Source organism: Muscardinus avellanarius (assembly GCF_963383645.1).
Source record: "Muscardinus avellanarius genome assembly, chromosome: 12".
NCBI lineage: Eukaryota > Metazoa > Chordata > Mammalia > Rodentia > Gliridae > Muscardinus > Muscardinus avellanarius.
The window spans coordinates 82,503,735-82,528,169 of record NC_137798.1 but is presented as its reverse complement, the minus strand read 5'-3'; the positions used below and the strand labels follow the sequence as shown (position 1 = coordinate 82,528,169).

Here is a 24,435-nt window from a genome sequence, read left to right as displayed (position 1 = left end):
TTCACTAGTCCTACCACCCAACCTATTACCTTTTTGGACACAGAGGAAAACTTCAGGAAACTGGTATAAGTTAGCCAAACCAATAGAAAGAGCAGATTATCATGAAGTATTCTAGCAGGTGTATTATTGATCTCTCATCATCTCTACTGGGTAGGGTCTCAGGGTCCATATTTTGTAGAAAGGATTATAAATCAGGATGATAAATCAAAAGAATTCCATAAAAATATAGCATCAAGCAGGATGTGAATAGACATTTTTTGGGGGGAAAAGCCTGTGATCAAATAAGATGATACTGAAATTTTTTAAAAAATATAAAAAGGTAAGTATGGGAAGACTTCAGAAAACTCATCTATAATAAGATATACTATGATAGCAAGAGGCTGTACCATCCACAGGTGATGTATGTTTTTGGACCACTGGACTCTTTCCAGAATAAAACACTTAGAGACATCTCACAGGATACAGTTTGAGAAAGGCTGGCTTTGAGGGGCTCAGAGAGCTGGGAATGCTTATTATTTACCATAAGCCTTTGGCCTAACCCATCTTTGTTCTAAATATAAACCTCTGCATCTGGTTCAGTCTGAAATAGCTCACATGTATTGGCCACACACTGCATGTCAGATACCAACTTAGGCAGTGGAGACAAAAAAATGCCCTGTGAGCAGTTAGTAGTAAATATAATAACCTAAGACAGTAGGTAAAAATGGTAGGGTAGCCATGTATGTCCATTGATTGTGGTACTTAGCCTTACTGGGGAGGGGGAGTTAGGGTTGACAAAGAATTCTTCTGAGTCTCACCAGAGAAAACTTAAAGTGGACCTCAGAGGACAGAGGAAAACAGCCAAGTAGAGGGAAGCCTTTTGTAGAAAATTTCACCATAACTGACCAGTAGTCAACTGACACCCTTGAGGATTGGGCTCCCTAGGACATATGTATGTACAGAAAGTTTTGAGCTCAAATGCAAGCTTCACTAGTCATTATTTGATCTTAAATAAGTTGCTTAACTTCATCTGTAAAGTGGCACTCATTATATCCATGTGAGAGTTGTCAAGAATATCAAAATCCACAGATGTATATAAACTGTCTAGGGGCATGCATAGTGCCATGCTGAGCCCACGTCACTTCCCTTTCCTTTGATTGGTAACATCTTAGAACACTTTGTTAATTAAGGGTACAAGACAGCGAGTCTGGTGGCACACATCTGTAATCTCAGTACTTGGAAGGCTGAGATAGGGGGTTCAAGACGAGCCCCAGAAATTTAGCGAGGCCCTCAGCAACTTAACCCTGTGTATGTGTAAGTATGTGTACGTGTATGCGTGTGTGTGTGTGTGTGTGTGTGTGTGTGTGTGTGTGTGTGTTTAGGGGTATAGCTCAGTAGAATACCTCTGGGTTCAATACAAGTGTGTGAGGCTAAACACCGGCCTGAGATAAAAGGAGGAGTACAGTGATGATTACAGTGTCTACTATGGGCTTGAAAAGGAAGAGGTCATATATTGACTTAATTTCACATTCAGCTGAATGTTCTCAAAGAGTCTTTGCACTAATAGAATGAGTTTATAGTGACCTGAGACAACCAGAAGGGAACAAGTAACCTTGCCAGAGAGCACTCTCACTTCTAAGCCCCTTGTCAACTTCTCTGCTTTCTCTTATGCCCCTCCTTTTTTCTAATTTTTATAAAATGAGCAAAGTTGATTTCTTCCCCTTGTAAAGGAAGATTAGGTGCTATGATGCTCTGAACCTAAAAGACAAAGTCTGAGAACCATGCAGGTAGCCTACTGTTTTGGACTCGTCCCATTCTGAAGGGCTCAACAGGATTCTGCAAGTCCTTTGAAAAGAGAATTCCTTTAAAAGGGGATCCAAGATCCAAGCAGAGAGCTCAGGTAAGAGGAGGTAGAATCTCTAGAGCCTTCATATATACCAATAGTAGGCTTTTGATTTATAATTATTATTTTTTCTGTGGTGCTGGGGATTGAACCCAGGGGTATTCTATCTCCAAGCTACACCCCAGCTCTTTTTATCTTTTTTTTTTAAACAGGGTCTAGCTAGATTGCTGAGTCTTGTAAAGTTGCTGTGGCTGTGTTGAACCTGCGATTCTCCTGTATTGGCCTCTCAAATTCTGGGATTACAGGCATGCACCACTGCTTGGCTTCTATAGTTATCATTAACAATCATTTTTATTTTGTGCCAGAGATTGAATCCAGGGACATTTTACCTCTGAGTCACACTCAAAGACACCCAGCCCTTTTTATTTCATATTTTGAAACGGGGTCTAAGTTGCTGGAGCTGACATCAAATTTAAAACCCTCCTGTCTTGGCCTCTCAAGCACTGGGATTACAGGTGTACACCATTACACCAAACTATTAATCATTTTTATTTTGTAACTTTTGTGATGCTACAATTAAAAAGTTTTAAAATAATAAAAAAGCAAACAAAAAGGGGCCTAAAAGTTTCAGAGAGAAATAAGAAGGAGCTCAGGATTTCAGAAGAGTCTCAGGATGCCCCTCGCATCCATCCCTTTTGTTTTACAGGTTCTTCCACTGACATACATTTGTTGCACCTCACCCGCATCCCAGGGACAGCTCTAGGCACCAGTGTGATGGCAGAAGGACAGGATAGACACAGGTCTTGAACTGTTGGAGCTTCAAGTCTAGCTGGGGAGATGGGCCACAATAATGAGAAAACTCATACAATGTCACTGTGATCAGCACCACGGACACTGTGGGACACATAGGAGGAAACACAGATCCAAGAGAGGAGAATTAACAGGTCCACTCAGCTAGATAACACTGGGACCAAAACAAAAAGTTCAGGTCATTTGCATCCCAGCTCACTGCTTTTCCACCCCCAGCTGGACACAGTGTCCTGACCTGAGGTCTAGGAGAAGCACCCAACATCAAGACTATGGTGGTAGCAACTAGGAAAGAAAAACAAGTGGCCCAATCTCTGGATCTTTGATATAGCATAAACTTAGAGAATTACCTGTATTCCTGGACAAACATTTCATGTATCTTAGCAGTGGAAAATGGTTTTAGCTCTCCTGCAGTAAGGTCCTAAAAGCCAGAGCCTTGACAGTCAGGGCAAGGAGAGAGGAGCCTCTCTCACAAATTAGAAAGGGCTGAGAATGAGAATGGGTAGTGTGGAACTACCACACAGGCTGGGCTCTAATCTATCCACTGTACTGTGCTTTGGAATTAATCAAACAAATCCCTTGATAAATCTGAGGCTGTTATTAGACAACAGTAATATCCCCCTTAGAATAATCCAGACAAATACATTCAGAGAGGGGGGAGTCCTGAGTGGCTGGAAAACACACCACTGTCACATTCTCACATACCCACATAAGAACACAAGCACGGGCATTGCCCCCAGCCCTTACCCCCAGATGAGTGCTCCCAAGAGCACCCTGGGCTTCGGCCCTGATGGCCTCAGGCAGAGGGGTAAATGGAAGGCTGGGAGAACAAGGCCTGGATTCCCTCCCCTCCCCAACTCCACCACTGACCTAATTTTCCACAAGAGAGGATTTTTCCTTTTTTGGTTCTGCTTGTTTGTAAATCATGTCAGCCCAGTGCACACACAGCTTAAGGCAGACCTGATGAGGACACAGGGAGAAGCCAAGAGATGTGGGAAGGGGGCCCCAGCTGCCATTTCTTAGGGAGGTCAATTAGTAGAAATTCTGTTAGCTCAGAAGAGGAGCTGGAAGTAGATACTAGAAAGAAGGCAGACCCCCAAGATGATCCTGATTTTACATTCTTACACTGACCAGAAACTGCTGGGTGTTCTAAAATGACCCTAAGAGCCCTGCCCCTGACTCTAGGGCTGACCTTCAATAGGTTTCTTTATCCTTCTGGGTCATAGTTCTCGATAAAAATGGCAGGATATTCTGACCCCTTGAGTATGTTTTGGACCTGCTGAGGACCTATCAGAAAAGGGATCCACTTGATTTGGTTCTTCCAACTGCAAAAACTGACCTGGAAAAAAATTAGACCTGTCAGAAAAAAAATATATATAAAATAAGCACAAAACAGAACTGACAGCAGCTAAAAATTCACATGGTAAAATTTGTTATTGACTAAAAATAATGAAGGAAGACTCAAACACTCTTGAAAAAATTTAGAACTGCAAATCTGATGTGAGAAAATTAGATGTGGTAGAAATAATGGCCATAAAAGAATATTCATGGTAGTAGAAAATCCTGAGGTAAAATTTGGTAGGCATACATACAAAATAACCGAACAGTGGACTGAATCTTCATGATAAACTATATATGGAGCAAAATTGATTTTGTCAAAAAATATTAGTAAAATAAAAACAAACTTAAAGAAATAAGAAGTGATTTAAATAGGCTGGAGATAAAATGGATTGTGGGATTATATGAGCTCTGGAGTTTTTTTTGTTTTGTTTTGTTTTGTTTTTGTTTTGTTTTTTGCTTCTGAAAAATACTCTGATGGTAAACACATTCCAGTTTTTGTCTAATTATGATTATACCAACATAGAGTTAAAAGATCTCAGGGGTCAAACTGCACCATCAAAACATCTTGACAAATTAATAAAAATAAATTATATGATCTCAAAGGTCCTGTCTAATTTAACACTTGCTTTTGATAAAAGATCAGAGTAAAAGGTGAATAAAATTATACAAATGCTTTCCTCCAAAGAAGAATGTCGCATGAGAACCAGGTCCAATCTATAAAAATGGTCCTCAGATTAACAGGTTTTATTTACCTGTAGCATATTTAAAGCAACATAAAACAATTTTAGAATGAAGCTTAACTATATTACTATTTTACCAAGAAAGAAAAAAACAGAATCTTACACTTGCTAATGTTCCGTTTTCTTAAAAAGAAAAGGCATTTTAATACCCTTAGAGGTAAAGGGCATAATCTTGGATTTTTTTTTTACAAAATTGAGTTTGACTTCACAAAAACAAATCAAATCATGTTTCTTCTTCTTTGTTTTTTAAATAAGATCAGAAAAACTTCATTCTGGCCCTTTGTATGTACTGTAAGAGAGGGTAGACCCAGGAGTCTCTTTGTGCTTCAGTCTTTCCATCTGTGAAATGGGGACAAAGGTAAAACTATTCTTAGGCCTGGGCCATATGCTATCCTATAGCCCAGGGGCATAAGTTCTTTACAACCAAGCTAATTTCTTAGCTTGAGATTCTGCCCGGACTCCTACAGGCTGAGAATTCTTCAGATCTTCTACAACATAAACTTCCCTGGCAACAATAGCTGAGGAGCATGGGTGGATCTGAACAACCCCCCATTTCTCTTCACATACCAAAAATATTCACTGTGGCAGGTGGGAGGCCCCAAGAGGGCAGCACCAAGAACGTGGGTGCCAAGAAGAAAGGGCAGCTGTTTGGAAATGTGCACACTGATCTCAGGGGTGTGGGTGGGCGCCACAGTGTGCAGCTATTTGGGGAGCAAGTGTTTTAGGCTAGCAGCAAATGACACTCACTATAGCTTTCATGTCTCAGTAGCCTTTCATCTTTACCTTCTCCACAAGAGATAATTTCCTTTAGATAGAGGTTCAATCTCCAGATCCTCATATCCAGGATTTTGATATCAGAGAAATCATGTCCATGTATTTTCCCACTTCAAACCCAAGGCCAGATGACCTTATCCCATTGCACTAATGGTTTCTTTCTCTCCCCATTCCAGACGATCATCCAACCATCCGTCTGTCCATTCATCTATCTGCCCATCCTCCCATTCATCCATCCATTCATCCATCTGTCTGTCCATCCATCTGTCCACCTGTCCATTCATACATCCATCCAACCACCCATCATTATCCATCAGCCATATTCCTAGCAAATACATAAAATGAAAGGCAAAGTTCCTCCCAACGATATTAGACTAATCAACCTTGTCCTTAAATCAAGCAAGTGACAATGAAACACGTGCAACCCTACTCTATTGCTTTATCTCTGATTCTTTCCTCTTCAGATGTCACCCCCTCAAATAGACCTTCCTTATTTCCTCGCTCTCATTAGATATCCCCTCAACCTGTTCTTTCCATCTCTAGCACCCATCACAGTTAATTATACATGCTTTGGCTTGTGTTTCCCATAATGACATTTCTACTTATTTGTAAGCTCCTTGAAGACAGGAACCAAAGCAGTTTGATCACCACTGATCATGCTTGTCAACCAGTGTTCTTTTAGTTCAATGCCTTCCCCTTACTCACATGTCTTTTCTCAACGTGATGCATAGGAATGGGTGGTAGGCAAGGAGTTAGAAATTCTGGGGTTTACTTCCAACCCTATAATCACTTGTGAGGTGAGAAGCCTACTGCAAGTTTCCTTGCCTCTCTTTGCCATGGTTTCATAAGAGGAAATTGGACTTTGACACTCAAAAGGAGAAATCGTGTAATTAAATGCTTGTGTTGGGGAAGTATATAAATTGAAACAACATTTATTTTATAACTTCATATAAAGATTTTCATAAAAGTTTGACAAAATCCTCTTAAATACTGGGAGGATGGAGAACAACAACATAATTACTGGGGGTAGGTTCATAGATTTAAAAAGATGGAAAGAACATGGTATTCTAGATAAGCAGTCCATGGTCCCAAAGCTATCTCAATTATGGCACATATAACAGAATAAGACATTGGTATAAAATATAAGGAGTCTAGGCTACCTTGTTTATTTCTTTTTTCTCTCTTTTATTTTTTTAAAATACTTTTATTGGTGCATTATAGTCTCACATCACAATGTAATTCACAGTAATAAAGAAATGCATGCACACAGCACTTGGTTTGGCTTTCCCCAACTCCCCCTCCAGTGTTCCCCTCTGTTTTCTTTTATAGGATATTAAGATAGACATTAACATTCTCACATTGTACAAAATGTCAGTGGAGGTAATTTCGTCCTTAATTTTCCCTCTCCCTCACCCTTCCCTTAGACCACCACCTTCACTCCACTCGAGTTTCTCCTCCATTTTTTTTTTGTGTGTGTGTGTGTGCTTGTGTTGGTCTGGGGATGGAACCCAGGGGCATTCAATCTCCAAGCTATACTCCCTGCCCTATTTTTTTATTCTTTTTATTTTTGAAACAGGGTCTCACTAAATTGCAGAGGGCCTCACTAAGTAGCTGAGGCTGTCCGCAAACCGCAATCCTCCAGTCTCAGCCTTCCAAATGCTGGGATTACAGGTGTGTGTGCCACCATGCCTGGCTTCTCCTCATTATTTGAAGTCTCTCAGTTATCCCAATTACTCCCCAGCTTCCAGAACATGTGTGTATATCAGGATCAGAGCATAGCAAAGTATGTGAGAGAGAGAACAGGTTAGAAGACAAGTGAATGAAAATGGGCAGTGTCCCTGCATGTTAGAAACACCCCAGTTAGGCCAATCAAGAAAGGTGTGAGTTGTTGATGACCATAGGAACCACTGTCTAAGGCCAAGTTGAATAGGGGGCAGTAGAGAGAGAGATAAGTAAGATCTCAGACTCCATGTAGACTGTCTGGGCTCTTTCCACAGAGAGATAAACTAACTTTTCTCTTCATCCACAGTTTTTTCCTTTATAAAAAAACCAAAAAAACAGGAAAATAGACATTTCCCTGGTAAGGGAAACCAAGTATTAATGCACTTAGACCAGCCCCCAGCAGGTAGCAAACACTTTGTTAGCTATCACCACTTAATTTAGTCAATCAGAATAAACAGGTGGCAACTCATACACTTTCCTTGAAATCCAAATGAGGTATTGATGCCTCCGCAGGACCGTGATCAGAGCTCGATACTGAGCTAAATTCAGTCCCTAAGTCCTAAGTCTACTCACTGAACTCTGATCCTCAGCCAGCAAACTCAGGCAGGAGAACTGGTCTGAAAACTGAGTTTAGAAAAGGCCTTGGTATTTCTTGGTCACATCCCTAAACTTCACGGTTTTTTGTTCTACCAGATGTGAAGAAGGATCCCTGGGCCCACAGATACCATGCTCACTTCTCCTTTGGACCATCCACTACTTTATAATTGTTTGGTTAATCAGTCAACATCAAGCTATACTTATTTTGTTCACCACTCTTACTCATAGAACTTCTTATGACACACATTGGGTCTACAAAAAACTGCTCATTGCAGGAGGTGCCTGGAGGTACCTTTCTGATAACTTCACAAGGTTTCATTCAAGGAGTTTGTGTAAGCATGCATGCCCACGCAGGCTCTGTTTCTTGGTTCCGATCACATGCCAGCTGGGCCCCTAACACCTCAATTTCTTCTGCTTAGAAAAACATTGGAAGGCGCTCCCCCTCCTCCTTAGGCTCCCCATTCTGACTTACGCCAGATAAGCAACTTCAGATTGCTGAACAGAAATGCACAACACAGCTGGGTGAAAATTCCTGTGTCCTGAAATTCCTGGAAAACTGTGATGAAGAGCAAGCGAGCATTTAGACTGCAGACACAACCCCCACCCCCAGCCATGACAGTCAGAGACAAAAGGAAGGCAGCAGGCAGACAAGAAATGAGCCTTAGTTTCCTTAAGGAAGCAGTTTTGCTTTCTTTTCAAGCACCCTGCCCCTAGACAAAGATAGAAAAAAGCACAAGTAAATTAATTACAAGCACTCATATCTCTAGCTGAGCCAGGGCTTCCAGCATGTCTGGTATGAAGCTTCTTGGTCTTTCAGCCCACAGGGACTAGAGTTAAGGGGATCTCTCCCCCAAGCCCAAGAGAAAGTGTGTTGTTTGGAGCTCAGCTGTAGTGCTGACACTCCCTAAGAGTTCAGTGCCTGACTCTGGGAAAAACTTAGACAAAGCATGTGTTTAATTCAGAGAAGCACAAGTTTCAAATCAGAACTTGAATTTGCTGATCACTAGCAAGTCACTTTATTCCTTTGGGTTTGTTCCTTTCAGATCTCTGGGTCCTTGATTCCCTCAGAATCCTAATTTTCTAAGAGGCAGAAACTCCAATGTGTACAAAACATCCCAAACCCTCAGGTTTATCCCCTGCATGTGAGACTTTTCTGTTTGTAGAAACATTTTCAGATGGAAAAACCTTGCTTAATTGAAGCTAAATGAAAAGTCAAAATGAATAGTTTTTGAAACTAGATGATGTAACTTTGAAAGCTGGTTTATTACATTCAATGAATTCCCCAATTTCAACCAGGTCAAAATTCATACTCTTTCATTCATCCACACATGAAGAATTTCAAAGAACTCTCCTTTGTTCATAGTTTCCGTCTGCATCTCCTATAATCTATCTTATAGATTCTTTTCCCTCCATAATTTTAACTGCTAAAGTTCCAAAAGAGTCTGAATTTAGGCTTCTCTCAACTATGCTCCTTTGATGGACAGCTTCATCCATGTCCAAACCTTCCCCCATTCACAAGCACCACCACCCTGACATCTGCACCTAGACCTATCCTTCCCCTGGTGCCAACCATTGCACCCACCTGTCTTATTTCCCACCTCTCACCTTCACTCTCAAACTTCTCCTCATGCTGACTCCCCTCCTATAGACCTATGAACAGAAGAGTATGTTGTCAAAGTCCCCCTTCTTCTTTTCAATAATAATAAAAACCAATCATAGTAAACATTCATTGTTCTAGGGATTCTGCATGTGTCAAACTAGACTGTAAGATCGTCAAGAGCAGAGGCCTCCTTGGTATCTAATGATCATTCATTCACTCAGTAAATATCTAATGGATGCCCGGTTTAAACTCAGACAATCCTAAATGGTGTATGCTATCTTCACCGCACTTCACAGTTGGTGAGAGTGAAACACAGAGAAGTGAAGTCCACTCACTGCCTCAGTTTGTAGAGCAAAGCCGGGCAGGCTCAATGCAAAGCCAGGGTCAACACTCATCTAATCAGTAAGTTCCTTGGAGGACTGGAAAAAAGTCAAGTTTTTTTGACATCTCTGCAGTCATCCCTTCTCCCATTTCTATTCCTTCAATACAGACCCTTCTCTTACCCAAATCACGTAACAGCTCTTTTTTGGCCTTCCTGCTTTAAGCTTTCCCATCACCAATCCATCCTGCAAACTGCCCCAAAGGTTATCTTTCTAAAATTTAAATCTGATTCTGAAACACTAAACTCAAGGCATGGACATGGACTTCCAAGAACTCCGTATATGGAAAAAATAATGTCCATAACCCTGTCACAGCATCTAAGACCCTTTCTGCCTAAACCTTCCCTCATATTCACCCTCTTGTCTCTCCTTCTGTCCTGCCACATTAAGTACTTCAAACCATTGCCAACAACATCCCACTGATCCATACAACTACCCTGAATGACCTCTTTCTCCAGTCTGCCAATTAGAGCTTGCAGGTCCTGCCCAGAGAATTTTCTCTGTAAAGTTTCCTTCCACTCCTGACTCCCACTCCAAATCCATACACACACACACACACACACACACACACACACACACACACACACACACACACCAAGGCAGGGGAGGAGGAAACTCCCTTTTAAGCTATTCTGTAAACATTTTATCTGACACTATACCAACTCTGATATGTGCTGTTCCTCTCTGGCTAATAAACTTCCAAGCTAGACCGTAAGATCTTTAAGGGCAGGAAATTACAGTGGTTTTGAACAGTCATTCACTCGGTGGCTGATCAATCAATGTATTCCAATAAACAGAAGGCTTGCTGCAACAAATAGAGGATTATATATGTAGAACCACTTTGCAAAGGACTTGAAGATACTTCAAAGGCTTTACCCTTTGTGTGTATGTGTGTACTGAAGATTGAATCCAGGGGCATTCTTCCTGTGAGCTACACCCCCATCCCTTTTTATATTTTTATTTTGAAACAGAGTCTCCCTACATTGCTGAGAATTTCATGATTTCAATTGAGGGCTTCAAGCCTTGAATCCCTTGTCTCAGCTTCTCAAGTACTTGGATCACAGGCATACACCACCACATCCAGCTAACACTTTACTCTGCTATACAATCCAAAATTGCCCTGGCAAATGTTTAGTGATTTTGACATTGAAATAATCTCTGGGATAGTATAGGCTACCATGAACAGAGTAAGGCTTCTGCCGAAGGCCGTGTGACTTAAGAACCTTCCCATGGAGCCCTCCAGAGCTACCTTGCTAGGTCAACTAAAGCCATCATGCACAGGGCCAAGGCACACAACTGACTTGAGGAATACTTGAGCTTTTGGCCTGCACCTGAAGTTTCAAGCCCTGGAACCAGTTATTGGAGTAACTATAACCAATTAGAGATAAATGTAGATTTGATTGGTGAACAAATTCCTCATTAGAAGAAAATAATTTTAGCCAGGTATAGTAGTGCATGCGTTTAATACCAGTACTTAGGAGGATGAGACAGGAGGATCACAGGTTTACAGCCAGCCTCATCAACTTAGCTAGGCTTTCAGCAACTTAGCGAGACCCTGTTTCCAAATAAAAATAAAATGGAACTGTTGATATAGCTCAGAGGTAGAATGCCCCTGGGATCAATTCCCGTTACTGAAAGAAAAAAAAAAGATTTTTATATGGTCTCCCAATGGATGTCTTATACATGTCAGCCATGTGTTTTATTTTTTCCTTTCTATATTCCCAAAGAATGGTCTTATGTGTACTCCATTTTAGAGGCCACTGCCCAAGAGAATAACTTTCCCTGCCCTTCTGAAAGGAAGAGAATGTACATTACCAAACAGGAGGGTAGGTCTGGCTGCTGAGCCCACCCACAACCATGGAACCCTTTAATTGAAGGCATGAGCATGCTAGCACATGCTCCTGATAGCCATCACTGCAACATCTGCTGTACCCCCCTCCAGTAACAGAGCCTGGCAGAGCCCTGTTTTCTGTGGTCCAGAAGCCATAACCATCAGGAAATCCCTCCTCTGTATCTCTGATTCCTTTGCCTCTCTTGCCCAGGTATCCTCTCCCTCCTCTATATGGCAGTTCTGATATCTGAGGACGATTATCTTGTCCCTAGGGAGCCTTGGTTCTCCAGGGAATCCACATGAGCTAATGTGACTTCTCCATCTCCAGTGACAACATGCCTGCCTCAAACAGCCATTCCACAAGCATTTACATGGTCCCAGGCTGGCTGCTGCCTGTAATTGTTACAGGAAACCATTGGGTTGAAAACAACAACAACAAAAAAGTCTTTCTAGTTCATCCCACTAGATCAAACCAAGTGGAATGTGTATATGTTTAACACAGATTCAGTAAAAACTGCTCCATAGTACACACAACTTTTTCCACTCAAAAAAAAAAAAAAAAAAAGCATTGCCGATGGTGGCGAATGTGGCCCAGGTAATGTCTGACTTTACTGATTAATTTATTTATTAGGTGTTATTGAGCTCATATTCCCAGAATCCTGCATCTATCCACCACATCCTGCAACTACACACACACACACACACACACACACACACACACACACACACACAATGTGAACACACACACAGGCACATATATGTGTTTTACTAAGGTAACAAATATCTACTGATCATCTGCTTTTGTCAGAGGCACACTGTTCACACACAAGCCAGCATGCGTGTTAATTTACAAAGGGAAACAGAATCCACCCTTGGTTTCATGTTTTATTGTTCCTAGAGAGCACCTCCTCACATACACTCTTGCAACTGGAATCAGGAAAACCAGCTGAGCAATCACAACTTGCATTAAGGATGGGAAAGCCAAAGGAGCCAAGAGACACATTAAAGTGTAGCCAGTGGTTATATACTCTACAGGGGGAAAAAATAGCTCCACTCTGCATTAATATGGGGCTGAAAACTCCACATCAAAATGAACAAACAGAAAAGATCCCACGGCAACTAAAACCTAACCATCCTCTGCCCACACAGCAGATAGCACGTGATGGCATGAGATGGTCAAGCCCAATTTCCAGCACACACGTGGAGCCCACTGGGCCTGGCTGGAAAAAGAGACCACAGACAAGAACTTGTTGGCTCTGGGTACATTTCACTGCTTTAACTCAAAATGATATCTGTGGGCTTTCTCTTAAAAGTACACTATTTCTATTTTAAACCACAAAATTATGAGAAGACTCTCCTTCCCCACCCCATTTTTTGCTGCCTTATTAGTAAAATCATGGTCAGTGTAGTGGTGGCCAAGAGCCAAGACTAGCCTCATCCCCTTTACGGTGAAAGAGGGCCTTTGCTTGGTAGGCTTCCAGTACATGCTGATGTGTGAACAACATCTTTTAGCTCTGCCTAAGCCCTGTCCCTGGAAGACTTCTGCCCAACAGTGCCAAAAATGTGGGGTACCTGGGCAACCTGGCAGAACAGGAAGCATTCATGAATAAAGCTTATGTTTCCAAGGCTAGTTTCCAGGAACAGAAACTCAATACCACTCCATCTTATGCCCTTATTTTTTTTTTAAATAAAATATCCTGCTAGGCTTTTTAGCAAAATCTTCATTTCTGTTGGCATGTCTGACCCTCACTACCAGGTTGGGCTTGTCAAACAAAGCCTATTTCAATTCCCTTTTCTTCTAATCCATGAGATTTCCAGAGGACTCCTTGGAAATCCAGAGATGCTGAAACCTCCCTGAGAATGGAGGACAATGGCACATTTTAGTGGGATGACATGAGGTTCAGACAAGAGAGCCAGAATTGGGGCTAACCACAAATTGTTCACAGTACAAGCTCCCCAGGAATGAAATGACTGGAACATGAATCACCTGTTTACATCAAAATCTGTTCCTATATCATCCTCCCACACTGTTTAAGATCAATCCCGAGCAGTTAATTCTAAAAAGCCCAATGGTGTGTGTACTGCTAGTGTCATATTAGAGAATCCCTTGCCAATTTTACCTTGACACAGGGTTAATTCCGGCAAAAGCACCATCCAGAAATATTAGGACCACCTACCCATCCACCCCGTCACCCTCATGGCCTGTTGCAAAGGTCAGATTGCTTTAAATGAGATGAGAAAGAGTAAAAAGGTAGCTGAGAAGCAGACTTTGGCCTGATATAGGAAATAGTTCCCTGGTATTCAACACTGACCGGAAAAACAGTGGGCGACCTTGCAAAGCACCAGTCCCCATCATTGCTTTGCAGTTGATTAGTTGTTTTTTTTTTTTTTTAAGTTACACAGCAGAGAAGAGAATGAGAAATTAGGCCCAATGACCTTTAAAGTCTTTTATAAACTTATTACCCCATGATTCTTTACAATGTCCCTTGGTTTCTGGTACATTATGCCAGGCAAAGCCATTGCTGGAAGGCAAAATCACGTGTTGTCCTCTACAAAGGTCAGAGGATCTGTGCTTCATCCCTTTACAGATTCCTCTGCAACACCAGAGTCCCTTCAAGTTGAAGTACATCTCCTTAAAACTAAGCAGGACTCACAGTACCTAATGTTATCACACACTGCCGCTGCCTCAACTCTAACCTAGTCTTTCATGGCCTAGATGGAGCAAACACACTCTGGGAAGATTAGTCTCACAGGGATCCCAGGGATCAGATGCTCAACACCCTCCAAACCCACTCTTCCCCATTCCCTTGGCCCTCCAAGACTAGCCATGCGAGACAGGGCCCCATCTGGAGAGAAGAGACGCTTGAGAAAATCAGATGGAAAAAACTGTGAGTGTGTGGTGACCTCCAGGCCCAGCTGACCCTTTCCCCACTGTCTGGATCACAAATAAGTGATTTGCAGCTTTGCTTCCTAGCTTATCTCTCCTCTCAAGTGGGGTTCTCGGGGTTTTGTTTTTGTTTTTGTTTTTTTTAAAGCAACTTATTTAGTAATTAAGCTGGAAACTCACTGCACTTTTTCTCTTCTCCAGGGGCTGCAAGCAACACATTTCCAATCATACTTTCAGGGGAGGTTAAGGAGAGTCTGAACTGCACTAGTGTAGAGATCCCAGGCTTAGGATGACGGACAACCACTGGACTGTTGAGAGCCTTTTTTTAAGGACTTCACACTGCCAAATAGAATAACTTGAGAACTGGCAGGTGAGAGGCAAAAAAAAAAAAAAAAAAATGTCAGGAGACAATGGGATGAATAGCATCTCATTGAAAAACTTGAAGGGAAATCTCCCCAGAGTCCTGTTCTTAGCTACAGAGCTACCGTACTTAAATAAGAATCTTGGTAAAACCAAAAGGATCCTAAATGCAATTTACAGCTCAGAAAGGCGAACCAGGAGTGTCACCTTGCCTGCAGCCCATGTCTCCACATTTCCTTTAGACCTGCATGTACTCTACATACCACAGCATCTGCCCCAAGAGACGCAAAAACAGTCACCATGTATAGGACTTGATAACAGGTTGGGTCTATCAGAGCGTGGAATAGGAAGGCTTGCTGGATGATTCGGAGTTTGATTTGTTTGTAAAGCCATTGACTCCTGGTTTATAAGAAAAGGCAGCTTTGGAAAACGTATTATTCATGAGCATTGTAGTCTGCAGTCGAGGTCTGAGAGCAGATACAGACAATGGCACATTTAAAGGGGCTTCGTATTGCTTTTAAACAGGTCACCCAAAGACACCAATTTCTGGAGAACAGCAGCAGTAGTGACAATCCGCCAGCAATGCTGCTTCCCAAACAGATTCCAGAGGCAGGCCTGAGGGGCCAGGCCTGTCCTGCTCTTTGGTTGGCCACAGGCCCCAACTGACAGCAAGCTGAGGAAACCAAACATTGCCACTTGAACTGGAAACATGTCGGGAGGATGAGTAGAGGTATCCCTCAATTGAAACACCAACTCATTCCTCTAAACCTACAGCAAATATTTCCCAACACTCCCTCCCTTTAACCACTGTGTCCCTCATGTCTTCTCCCACTGCACCTTCCAAAAGGATACCTGTAGGTGCTCTTCACCCTCCCATACCCCAAGCCATGCCTCTCCCTCCTGGGTGCCTAGGAAATGAAAAATGTGTCTGTGATGAAGGGTCACTGGTTGGAGGGAATCACACATACACCCAAGACAACATTGCTGTCATCAGAGAGCAATGGGGCTTCTTCTGAGAGGTCGATCCACAGAGGTGGGGCCTGAAGCAAAAGTTGAGGGTCCTTAAGAAAAAACATATTGCAAGTACAAAATTAGGCCCAAAGGTTTATTTTCATGATTCCCCCGCCTCTGTAATCACCTTCCTCTCCCACACACACACAAAGGAGAGCAAAACAGAAAGGATCACTGAGAAAGGGAGTTGGGTTTTGTTATGAGAAAGAGAAAGCAGCAGGAGAGCCAGAAGGATCCTGATAAAGTAAAGGAGAAGTTCTGTCTTTGATCACCAACCCTGAGCAGGGTGCTGGGCATTTTCTAGTACCTGAGAAATCAAAGGTAAACTTGAAGAGCTCATCTCATCCAGCGATGCTCCAGCATGCTGCAGCCGTGGTCCAACTGCCTAGAGACCCTCGGGTCCAGCCCCCAGTCATTTCGCTGCAAACCAGGGTCTTGATGGTGAGAATTGAATACTCAGCATTCATTCATTTTTGTTCCCTCTCACGGTCTCTCATTCTCCCTGACTGGGAGCATAGAAGGAGCAAGGCTCCTAGGACTGGCCAAGCCGATAACCTCCTGCACTAGGAGTTTGACATTTTGCTTATCATACACATCCTGGGAGCGATGCTCCATTTCACCATAGAGACACAGGGCATTTGTGTTCGTGGAGGAAGCTAAGAGTGGAAGTAAAACACCACATTGGGATCTGAGCTCTCAGGTCCAAGAGACACCTGCCAAACGTACAGACCTCAAACCCACTCCCACCCACACCCAGTTCAGAGGCACCTCGGGATCCGGGTCACCTCACCTCAGTTAGGCAGGATGGTAAAGCCTGCCCTACCTGCCTCGCTGGGTTGCTGTGAGGAGCACAACAGCACGTTTGCAGAGCAAAGAGCTGTGGATGCGGTACAACAGTCACAGCCAGTGCCAGCAACCCATGTTCTCACGCAAGAGCAATATGGCAGTAATATTACATTTACACTCTCCTGAAACCCCCCTTTATCTCCGAGCCCTCTGAGGCTGAGATAAAGGAAAATGGTGAAGGTAGGGTAGCTACAAGAGAAGCATCAAATCTTCTGTGAAAACAAACTGAGGCCCAGTCCATTCCTACAAGGACAAGGAAAGCAAGAGCCCAGAGTCAGAACTTGCTCTTTCCCAGAACCTCTGCAGATAACATTATACATTTTACCTCATTTGATATGCTCAGCAACTCCATGAGGTCCGACTGCTCATGACCCCTTCTTTACTGAGAGGCATGATAACATAGTAGTTATGAGTGGGGGCTCCGAAGCCAGACTGCTTAGATACGAACCCCAACTTTGCCTCTTTTTATCTGCATGATTTTGGACAAGTTATTTAACCTTTTGTCCCTCAGTTTTCTTATCTATAAAAGTAGAATAATAATAGTGTGCCAGGAGTTGCTATTTGGACAAGAGTTACTGCATGCAAAACAGTTAAAACAGGGTGTGTCTGGAACAAGGGCTCTGCGGTTATTAGCTGTTATTATTATCGTTATTAGTGAAGATATTCAAAGACCTTCTCCAAAGACATATGATCTGTAAGCCCAAACTGATGTCCAGATCCTTTTCATTCCAGCAGCCATACTCCTAAGCCACTATGGTGAACTCCAAATTTCTCTGTTCCTCAATTGCTACATACATAAAATGGGGCTAGTGCCTGGTATCAGCCTCATAGGAGTTTTGTGAGGACTAGATGAACCATGACACATAAATGAACCAGAATGTTGGGCACATGATGGCATTCAATAATAGCAATGGGAATAATACCTTCATTATTGCTGAGTCCAAGCAAAAGCACCAACCCTCAGAGCCCTGCCCCAAAGCCTCTCTCACTCTAGTTCCATTTCTGGGGTGACACTTCTATAGACTTCCTTTGTGGAGCCAATGAGTGCAGTAGGAATCCCATCCCCCCTCCAAGCATAGCCTGCAGCCCACACCCTGCCTCTTCTGCCTTGTGAAGGCTGAGAAGCCCCAGCTGATGGGCAGCTGCCCCAGGAACTGAAAACCATCCTTCCAGGGCGGCCTGCAAAGGGAGATAGGGGCCTTGAAAATAATTAGCCCCCAGTGTGGGGCCTGCGGTGCCTCATTACCAAATGCAAATGCAAGTTCACGTGTCACTCCAAGGCTCCTGGCAAGGTGCCTGCCTGACCCTCAACCTTGCTGAATTTGGACCAAAGTGTTACCCACCACCCACTGCCTTTGCAGCTTGCAGCTGGTACGCATTCTCTGCAAAAGGAAAAGGCTGCTCTCGCCCCACTGAAGGGAGAACAAGGAAAAAGGGGCTTATTTCTTTAAAGGAGGCAGAGATGTTATGGGGTGGGGGGAGATTAGGAAAATTGTTCTTCCCTCAGCAGTTAAAGAAGGATAATTGGAGCAAGTGGCAGGCGGCTGTTCTGCCATTTAGCATACAGCATACCCAGGAAATCTCACTTGGTAATCAGGAGGAGAGGAGGAAAAAGGAGCAATCAGACCCCTATTCAGGCTCCAAGTAGCGACAGCCCCTGCTGGCGGGCTGGGCTGGTGGAGAGACGGGGCTGATCCCATCCAAAGCCTGCATGCGAAGTGGGGAATCAAGTCTCAGGAGCAGCAGTCCCTCCTTTGTGTACATTTTAGGCCTTGTCCTGTGCTGCCTTCTCTATACCAGGGAGAAGCATTCAGAGAGGAGTTATCCTTTCCCTTCTGATTATTCCCCACTTCCCCATGGTCCCCATCCCTCCAAGGCCATTCAGAGCTGACACAGGTTAGGAACAATGGCCTATTTCTTTTACAGCAGGGTGTGCATGGGGGAGAGGGAGAGGAGACAACTGTGTTTTTGCTCAAGCGCCCAAAACAGGAGGATCCAACTGGGACAATCACTGGTACCTTAACTGCATGTCTGATGTCTCTGGACCACAAGAACTGCTCGGAACTAAGCAGTCTCTTGGTATATGCCATTCCATCCTCCTTCAGGCCTTGAGATGGGAGGAAAGTCACAATAGTCTCAGTAAAAAGAAAAGTGATTGAAATTCACTTTCAGGAAGACATAAGAAGGCCACACTGAGGTGTTAAGACATCAATCAAACCAACATGAGTAGGATGTCAGCTTCAGGCAGCAGGAGGGGTGGGGGGGTCGCTAGTGGCTACTGCAGGACAGTATGCTTGTCATAAGGCTCTGGTCCCTATGAGCAACACCTTTCACTGTACCTCACCACAGGGTCTCAACAACTGAAAACATAATGCTTAAGACTCAAGACAAGCAACTCCTCCTTTAGGCAGCTGCCCAAGTCAGCATAAAAGCTAGCAGATGTCAAACCAGCATTTCCATTGCCATGTCTCTTCACTGAATTAACCTAAAAATACAACCACATAAATGACATGTGTCATAGGGAGGCATGTCATGAGATTCAGGAGGAGAGATCCACCCATGAAACCTTCTCTGATGTTCCCTGACCCACCCTTCCTGCAATAGGCTGACCTCATGTTAAGTGAACTCTGCACAGAAACTAGTACCAAAATTTATAGACCTTGGCAGTGAATCAGTGCTTCACAACCATAAGGTTGCTGAGAAACTCAATACATGCACACTCATGACTAAGAATGTTCTAAAGATAATCAAGTTCAGACTCATTTCAGTTAGTGACAACCCATCACTTACCCATGGGGGGATTTCTCCCTAAACAGAGCTGAGGGTACCTCTTCACTGGCCACCAGGCCTCTGGGACACTCACAAAGGACTAAACTTAAATAAAAATCCAGATGGAAACACTGTGCCACAGCCAGACCATATTCAAAACCAACTATGCCTAATACTTTTAAAACCATTTTGTGATCATTACTAGTTGAACAACTAGTATTTTATTTATAAGTTTAACTCCTAAAACTCTGGAATCTCCTCCATCCATCCACCTAGCCATCATGTGCTATGATGTTCAGTGTGACTATCTATTAGGCTGGGAATCTTGGAATGCAGTTTTCCTAAGCAAACTGTGCAAACTTCAGCTTCAGTCAGAGCTGAGTCTTTTATCAAATGAGAAAGAAAATGCTGTGCCCATTAGCTCTTACCCTAACACAGTTCTCCCACAGCAACTATTTCCAGTGTCTTCCAGGTCTTCCCCAGAGGGAATCAGAATAGTCCACAGTGCATAAAAGAGGTGGGCCCATCTGTCCATTCTTTCTGGGCTGTGGCATGAAGGCATTCTGAAGTCATCAGGGCATGGAGAGCCAGACCACACAAACAGCACACTGCAGGCGTGGTACAAGATAATGGACCACAAAGGTGCCTCCAATAGGATCTCACCACATCATGTGAAGCTGGGGGAACTGCTTGGAACTGCTAATGCACCCAGTTTAAAAAAGTAGAAGTTTCTTCCATGCCATGCACAATTGCAGGTTCTATCTTTCAAACTGGGACAATTTGGTGCTTAATACATAGAACCCATTGGCAGGGATGCACCCTCTGGTTCCAGTTCTGTGAGACCTATAAACTGAGGAGAGGGATGGATGCATTCTCACAACCTGCTTTACCACATTATCTTTAGGAAAATGGGCAGGCATATGTTTAGGCTATTTATCTTGTTTTATGCAGACCACTTGACTCTCAGCAGCTATTAAGATTTTTTCCCTTAAAATTTTACAGGTAAAGTTTTCCCACTTTAAAAATTAATTATGTCTGGATGCAGTGGTCAGTCTCTAATAGTTTGTGATGGATTTCTGTGATTAATTAGACATGGTGACAATCACTGGGATCAACAGGCTTCAGATTATCAACAGTAAATTCTGTTACCTCCCCCATCATCCATTCTCACCTTGACCTTAGCACTGCTCTGTTCCAGGCCAGCCAAATGTTACTGTTAAAAATTGATTCACTCTATTTATGTATTAGAAGAATAAATGAGTTCATCTGTATGTTTGCCTTCTACAAAGAGTTATGAATCCATAGCCGAGATGATCTGAACCTTGTAGAAAGAATAATTATTAAAATACACATATTGTATTCAACTATTAAAAACTGACTATATACAATCTCTTCTGAAGAAATTCCACTGGAGGCTGAAAAACACATATGCACAAAAATAAATAAAAGAGAGAGAAAATACAAATTGTATACATATACAATATAGAGTTTCTTCTTGTAGAAAAGTGCTGATCCAAACCTGCCCAGAGGAAATGAGTTCTTTTTAAACACAAAAAATGCAATCAGGGATAATCAGCAAGTTAACAACACACTTGCAAACACCCTGGTCCCTAGAAAGGAAGAATGCCAGCTTTCAATGCAAGTTCTGAGAACAGAACATATCCTTTGGGCAAATGAGAAAACAAGTGATCATGTCAGCGTCTTCAACTTTCTCCAAAAGCCAAGAAGCTTTGGAACATCAGTCAGCTCCAGAAGGCACCTGCTTATGAAAAGATTTCAATAACCATGTTCCCAAAATAGTTTTGTCAATTGGAGTCTCCTCTGACCCCTCCTGCCCACCCATTTTTCCAATGGGTTCAGTGGGTGGGGGGAGTAGAAGCCCTAAATGGACAATTATATCTCTGGCATCTCCCTCTCAAATAGCCCAAGCATAGGAACCGAGATAGGATGCCCAATCCAGCAGTGAAAAGAGGTGAGCCCTGAGGACCATTTCTGCAATAGCCCAGGCAGAACCTGCGACGAGGGTTCCAACAAAACCTCCATGTGTCCTGGTCTACAGCACACACCACCTGTGGAATAAGCTTTGTTTTGATTTATTTAAAAATGTTTTTGCCGGGTGTCGTGGCGCACACTTGTAATTCCAGTACTTAGGAGGCTGAGACAGGAGGATCCAAGTTCGCGACCAGCCTCAGCTATTTAGTGAGGCCCTCCACAGCTTAGTGAGACCCTGTTCCAAAATAAAGAATAAAAACGGGCTGGGGATGTAGCTCAGAGATAATATGCCCCTGGGTTCAATCTTCAGTGCCACCAAAAAAAAAATTTTTTAATGTTTTAAAGTAACTACTGATAGCTAAAAGTTCACATTAACCACAACTTGCTTTAGAGTTTTGGCTGTCCTAGAAATATTCAGAAACCTTTGCAAACATAATTTTTAATTAAAAATCCCAGGGTGGTGTGGCTTCACTGAAGGGAGAGAACCTGGGAGTCAGGAGGAAGACATTCACCTGGCACCACCCCCTGACCTCTCCTGACCCTGAGCCAGCACTTTGGAATCTTATCCCTGACTGCACTTTGGAATCATGTGGGAAGCTTTAAGATATAGTGATGCTTGGATTTCCACCCCCAGAAAGTCTGATTTAATGAACCTGGGGGGATGGCCTGGAAGTTTCTAAATTCCCCCAGGTGCCCCTAGAGTGCAGCCAAGGATGAGTGCTCATACCACCACCTCCATGAAGGAAGCAGCATGGATGACGGCACAGAACATCTCTAGGAGATGTCAGAGCTTAACCCAAGAACAGAAGAAGCACAGCCTCTTACCCCTTCGTCAGCCTAATCTGTCAACATATGTGCCTATCTGGTCAATTCCCACACACTTGGTTACCTTGATGGTTCCTCCTACCCAAATCTAAAACTAGAGTGAGCCCAGAAATTTCTATTATAACTATCTGTCAAATTAAAATTAGGGCCAGCTCTCTCAGATCTAACCCAAACATAATTTTAGTTTACAAGGGCAGCCTGTACCCTGGTGCAGGACTCCTTCCTGCTTTCTGGAAAGTTGTGAGTCAATTAGGGACCTTTTTCCAAGTTAGGCTGGAGAACCCTGGGTGGCTTAGCTGAGCAGGCACAAATCTCTTTATCTGTCTACACTGTTACATGTATGTGGAGAGGACAAGGAAAGGGACCATATTCAAAAAGGGACCTTGTGTGAAAAATCCTCATTACTAAGTCAAAGACAGAACACTTCTACCCAGATGCCCCTTCTGCCTTCTAGGTGCCTCCCAGGGCTTGGGTGGAGGGGACACAAGAGGAGGACTTGGTTTGTAACAGGGCCAAGTGTGAACCCTGCAATCTATCCACCCCCTATACAAGCATTCCTCAAGCTGAGGACTATGAGGAGGAAGTGATGGGGAATTTCCCATCTATCCCCAAGGGTCCAAGCCTAAAAGGGTCATGAAAGACAGAGATAGCTCCTTTGCCCTTTTACCCATTTCTAATTGCCTACCCAGGGCTGGTCCCGCTATAACAGAAGGAGCTGAGCTGGAGCACAGACTCTTCAGTCTACTCCATCCAGCCCTTTGAGTTTAGAGCCTATGGTTGAGTAGCTGGGATTCTCTTCCTGCTGAGATCTGATGGGTTTTGTACTGAGAGCAAGCAAAAGATTTCCACTGCCTCCTCAGAGAAATGGGCTCAATAAACTAGCCTGCAGCCAAAGATGCAGGTAACAGACAGCTGGTTTCTATTTCCCATCTGGACCCTCACCTAATCCAGGGGCTTGTGTCTCCAGCAAGAAGGGGAGGGAGGGGGCCTTACCTTCAGAACAGAGTGTGCCACCGTAGCCAGTAGTAGAACAGTCACAGGTGGGGTGGCCATCCAGGAGGAAGCAGATCCCACCGTTTTCACAGGGTCGTTCGCCACAGGGTCCCTCGGCTTCCAACAGGACACCTTGGCTCCCCAGAAGCCGGGGCTCTGAGTTGCCATACTTGAGATCCAGGATTAATCCCTTGAAGCTGGACATTGACTGTACTCCATCGAGGGTCAGGGCAGAAGGCCGTATGTCAGTGGGGACTCCGCCAAGGAATAAGTCACTGACCACATCCATGTGGGGCCGCTGAGACTGCAGCTCCCCGACCTGGCCCTGGCCATCCAGCACCAACACAGTGCGCAGGCGGTCTCGGCTCACCATGAGGAAGTGCCAGCTGCTGTCGTTCACCTGTTTGTCGGACAACACGGCGGTCTCAGCACAGTCCATGCTCAAGCGGAGCTGTACGCGGCCATCCACCAGCGAGAGGCAAAGGAAGTCGCAGACACCACCATCGTCCAGGTAGAGGAGCAGCCCCGTGGACACGTTGGTCTTGAACTGGAAGCTCAGGTCGCTGCGTGTGCTGGCATCCCAGCGGAGGTAGCGAGCCCACTGGTTGGGGAGGCCCATGAACTCGAGGCCCAGGCAGAGCCCCAGCAAGGACCCCAGCAGGATGCTCACCTTCAGGGTGAAGAACACTGAGTGGAGGGTGAAGCTCATTGTGGCTGCTGGGACAGAGCCTGGAGGAGCAGACCAGCCCGAGGACAGCCCTCAGGGGAGGACAGAGTGGGGGACAGAGAACACGAAAGAGAAATCAGGCACACACACAAGTATCGAGAGGATGAAGCAAGAAGAAAGAGCACACCACAGTCTCAAATGGGTGCAGGAGCAGGAAACCCAAGAAAGAGGCAGAGGAAGCAGGGAGGCAGAGAGGATAAAGATTGGGTGAGGTGCGTGGGGATTGGAGTGAGAAGGAAGTGTCTTTCTCCAGGAAAAGATCTCAGCTATCCATGTGGATCCGGAGGCCTTGATTCAAGGAGAAGGTGCAAGGAGGGGAAGCCCTCGGGGATGTGCTCCTCCCAAGGGACCCCTGATTGCCCCAGCCAGGGAGGCCAGGGACAGGCCTGGGGTCAGATGTGCCGTGACAGA

The 24,435-nt window shown here is 44.0% G+C and overlaps 1 protein-coding gene across 7 annotated transcripts in view; it reads right to left on the bottom strand.

Moving 5' to 3' along the window:
* The window catches only part of NRXN3 (neurexin 3), a gene marked incomplete at both ends in the record, with an annotated part of 1,617,361 nt that extends 1,593,355 nt beyond the window's left edge, over positions 1–24,006 (bottom strand). For all 7 annotated transcript variants that reach the window (XM_080707448.1, XM_080707461.1, XM_080707458.1 and 4 more), the window contains one exon: positions 23,298–24,006. In XM_080707448.1, the coding sequence (XP_080563574.1) occupies positions 23,298–24,006 (709 nt within the window). The remainder of the gene's footprint in view (positions 1–23,297) is intronic.
* Positions 24,007–24,435: the final 429 nt, after the last annotated feature.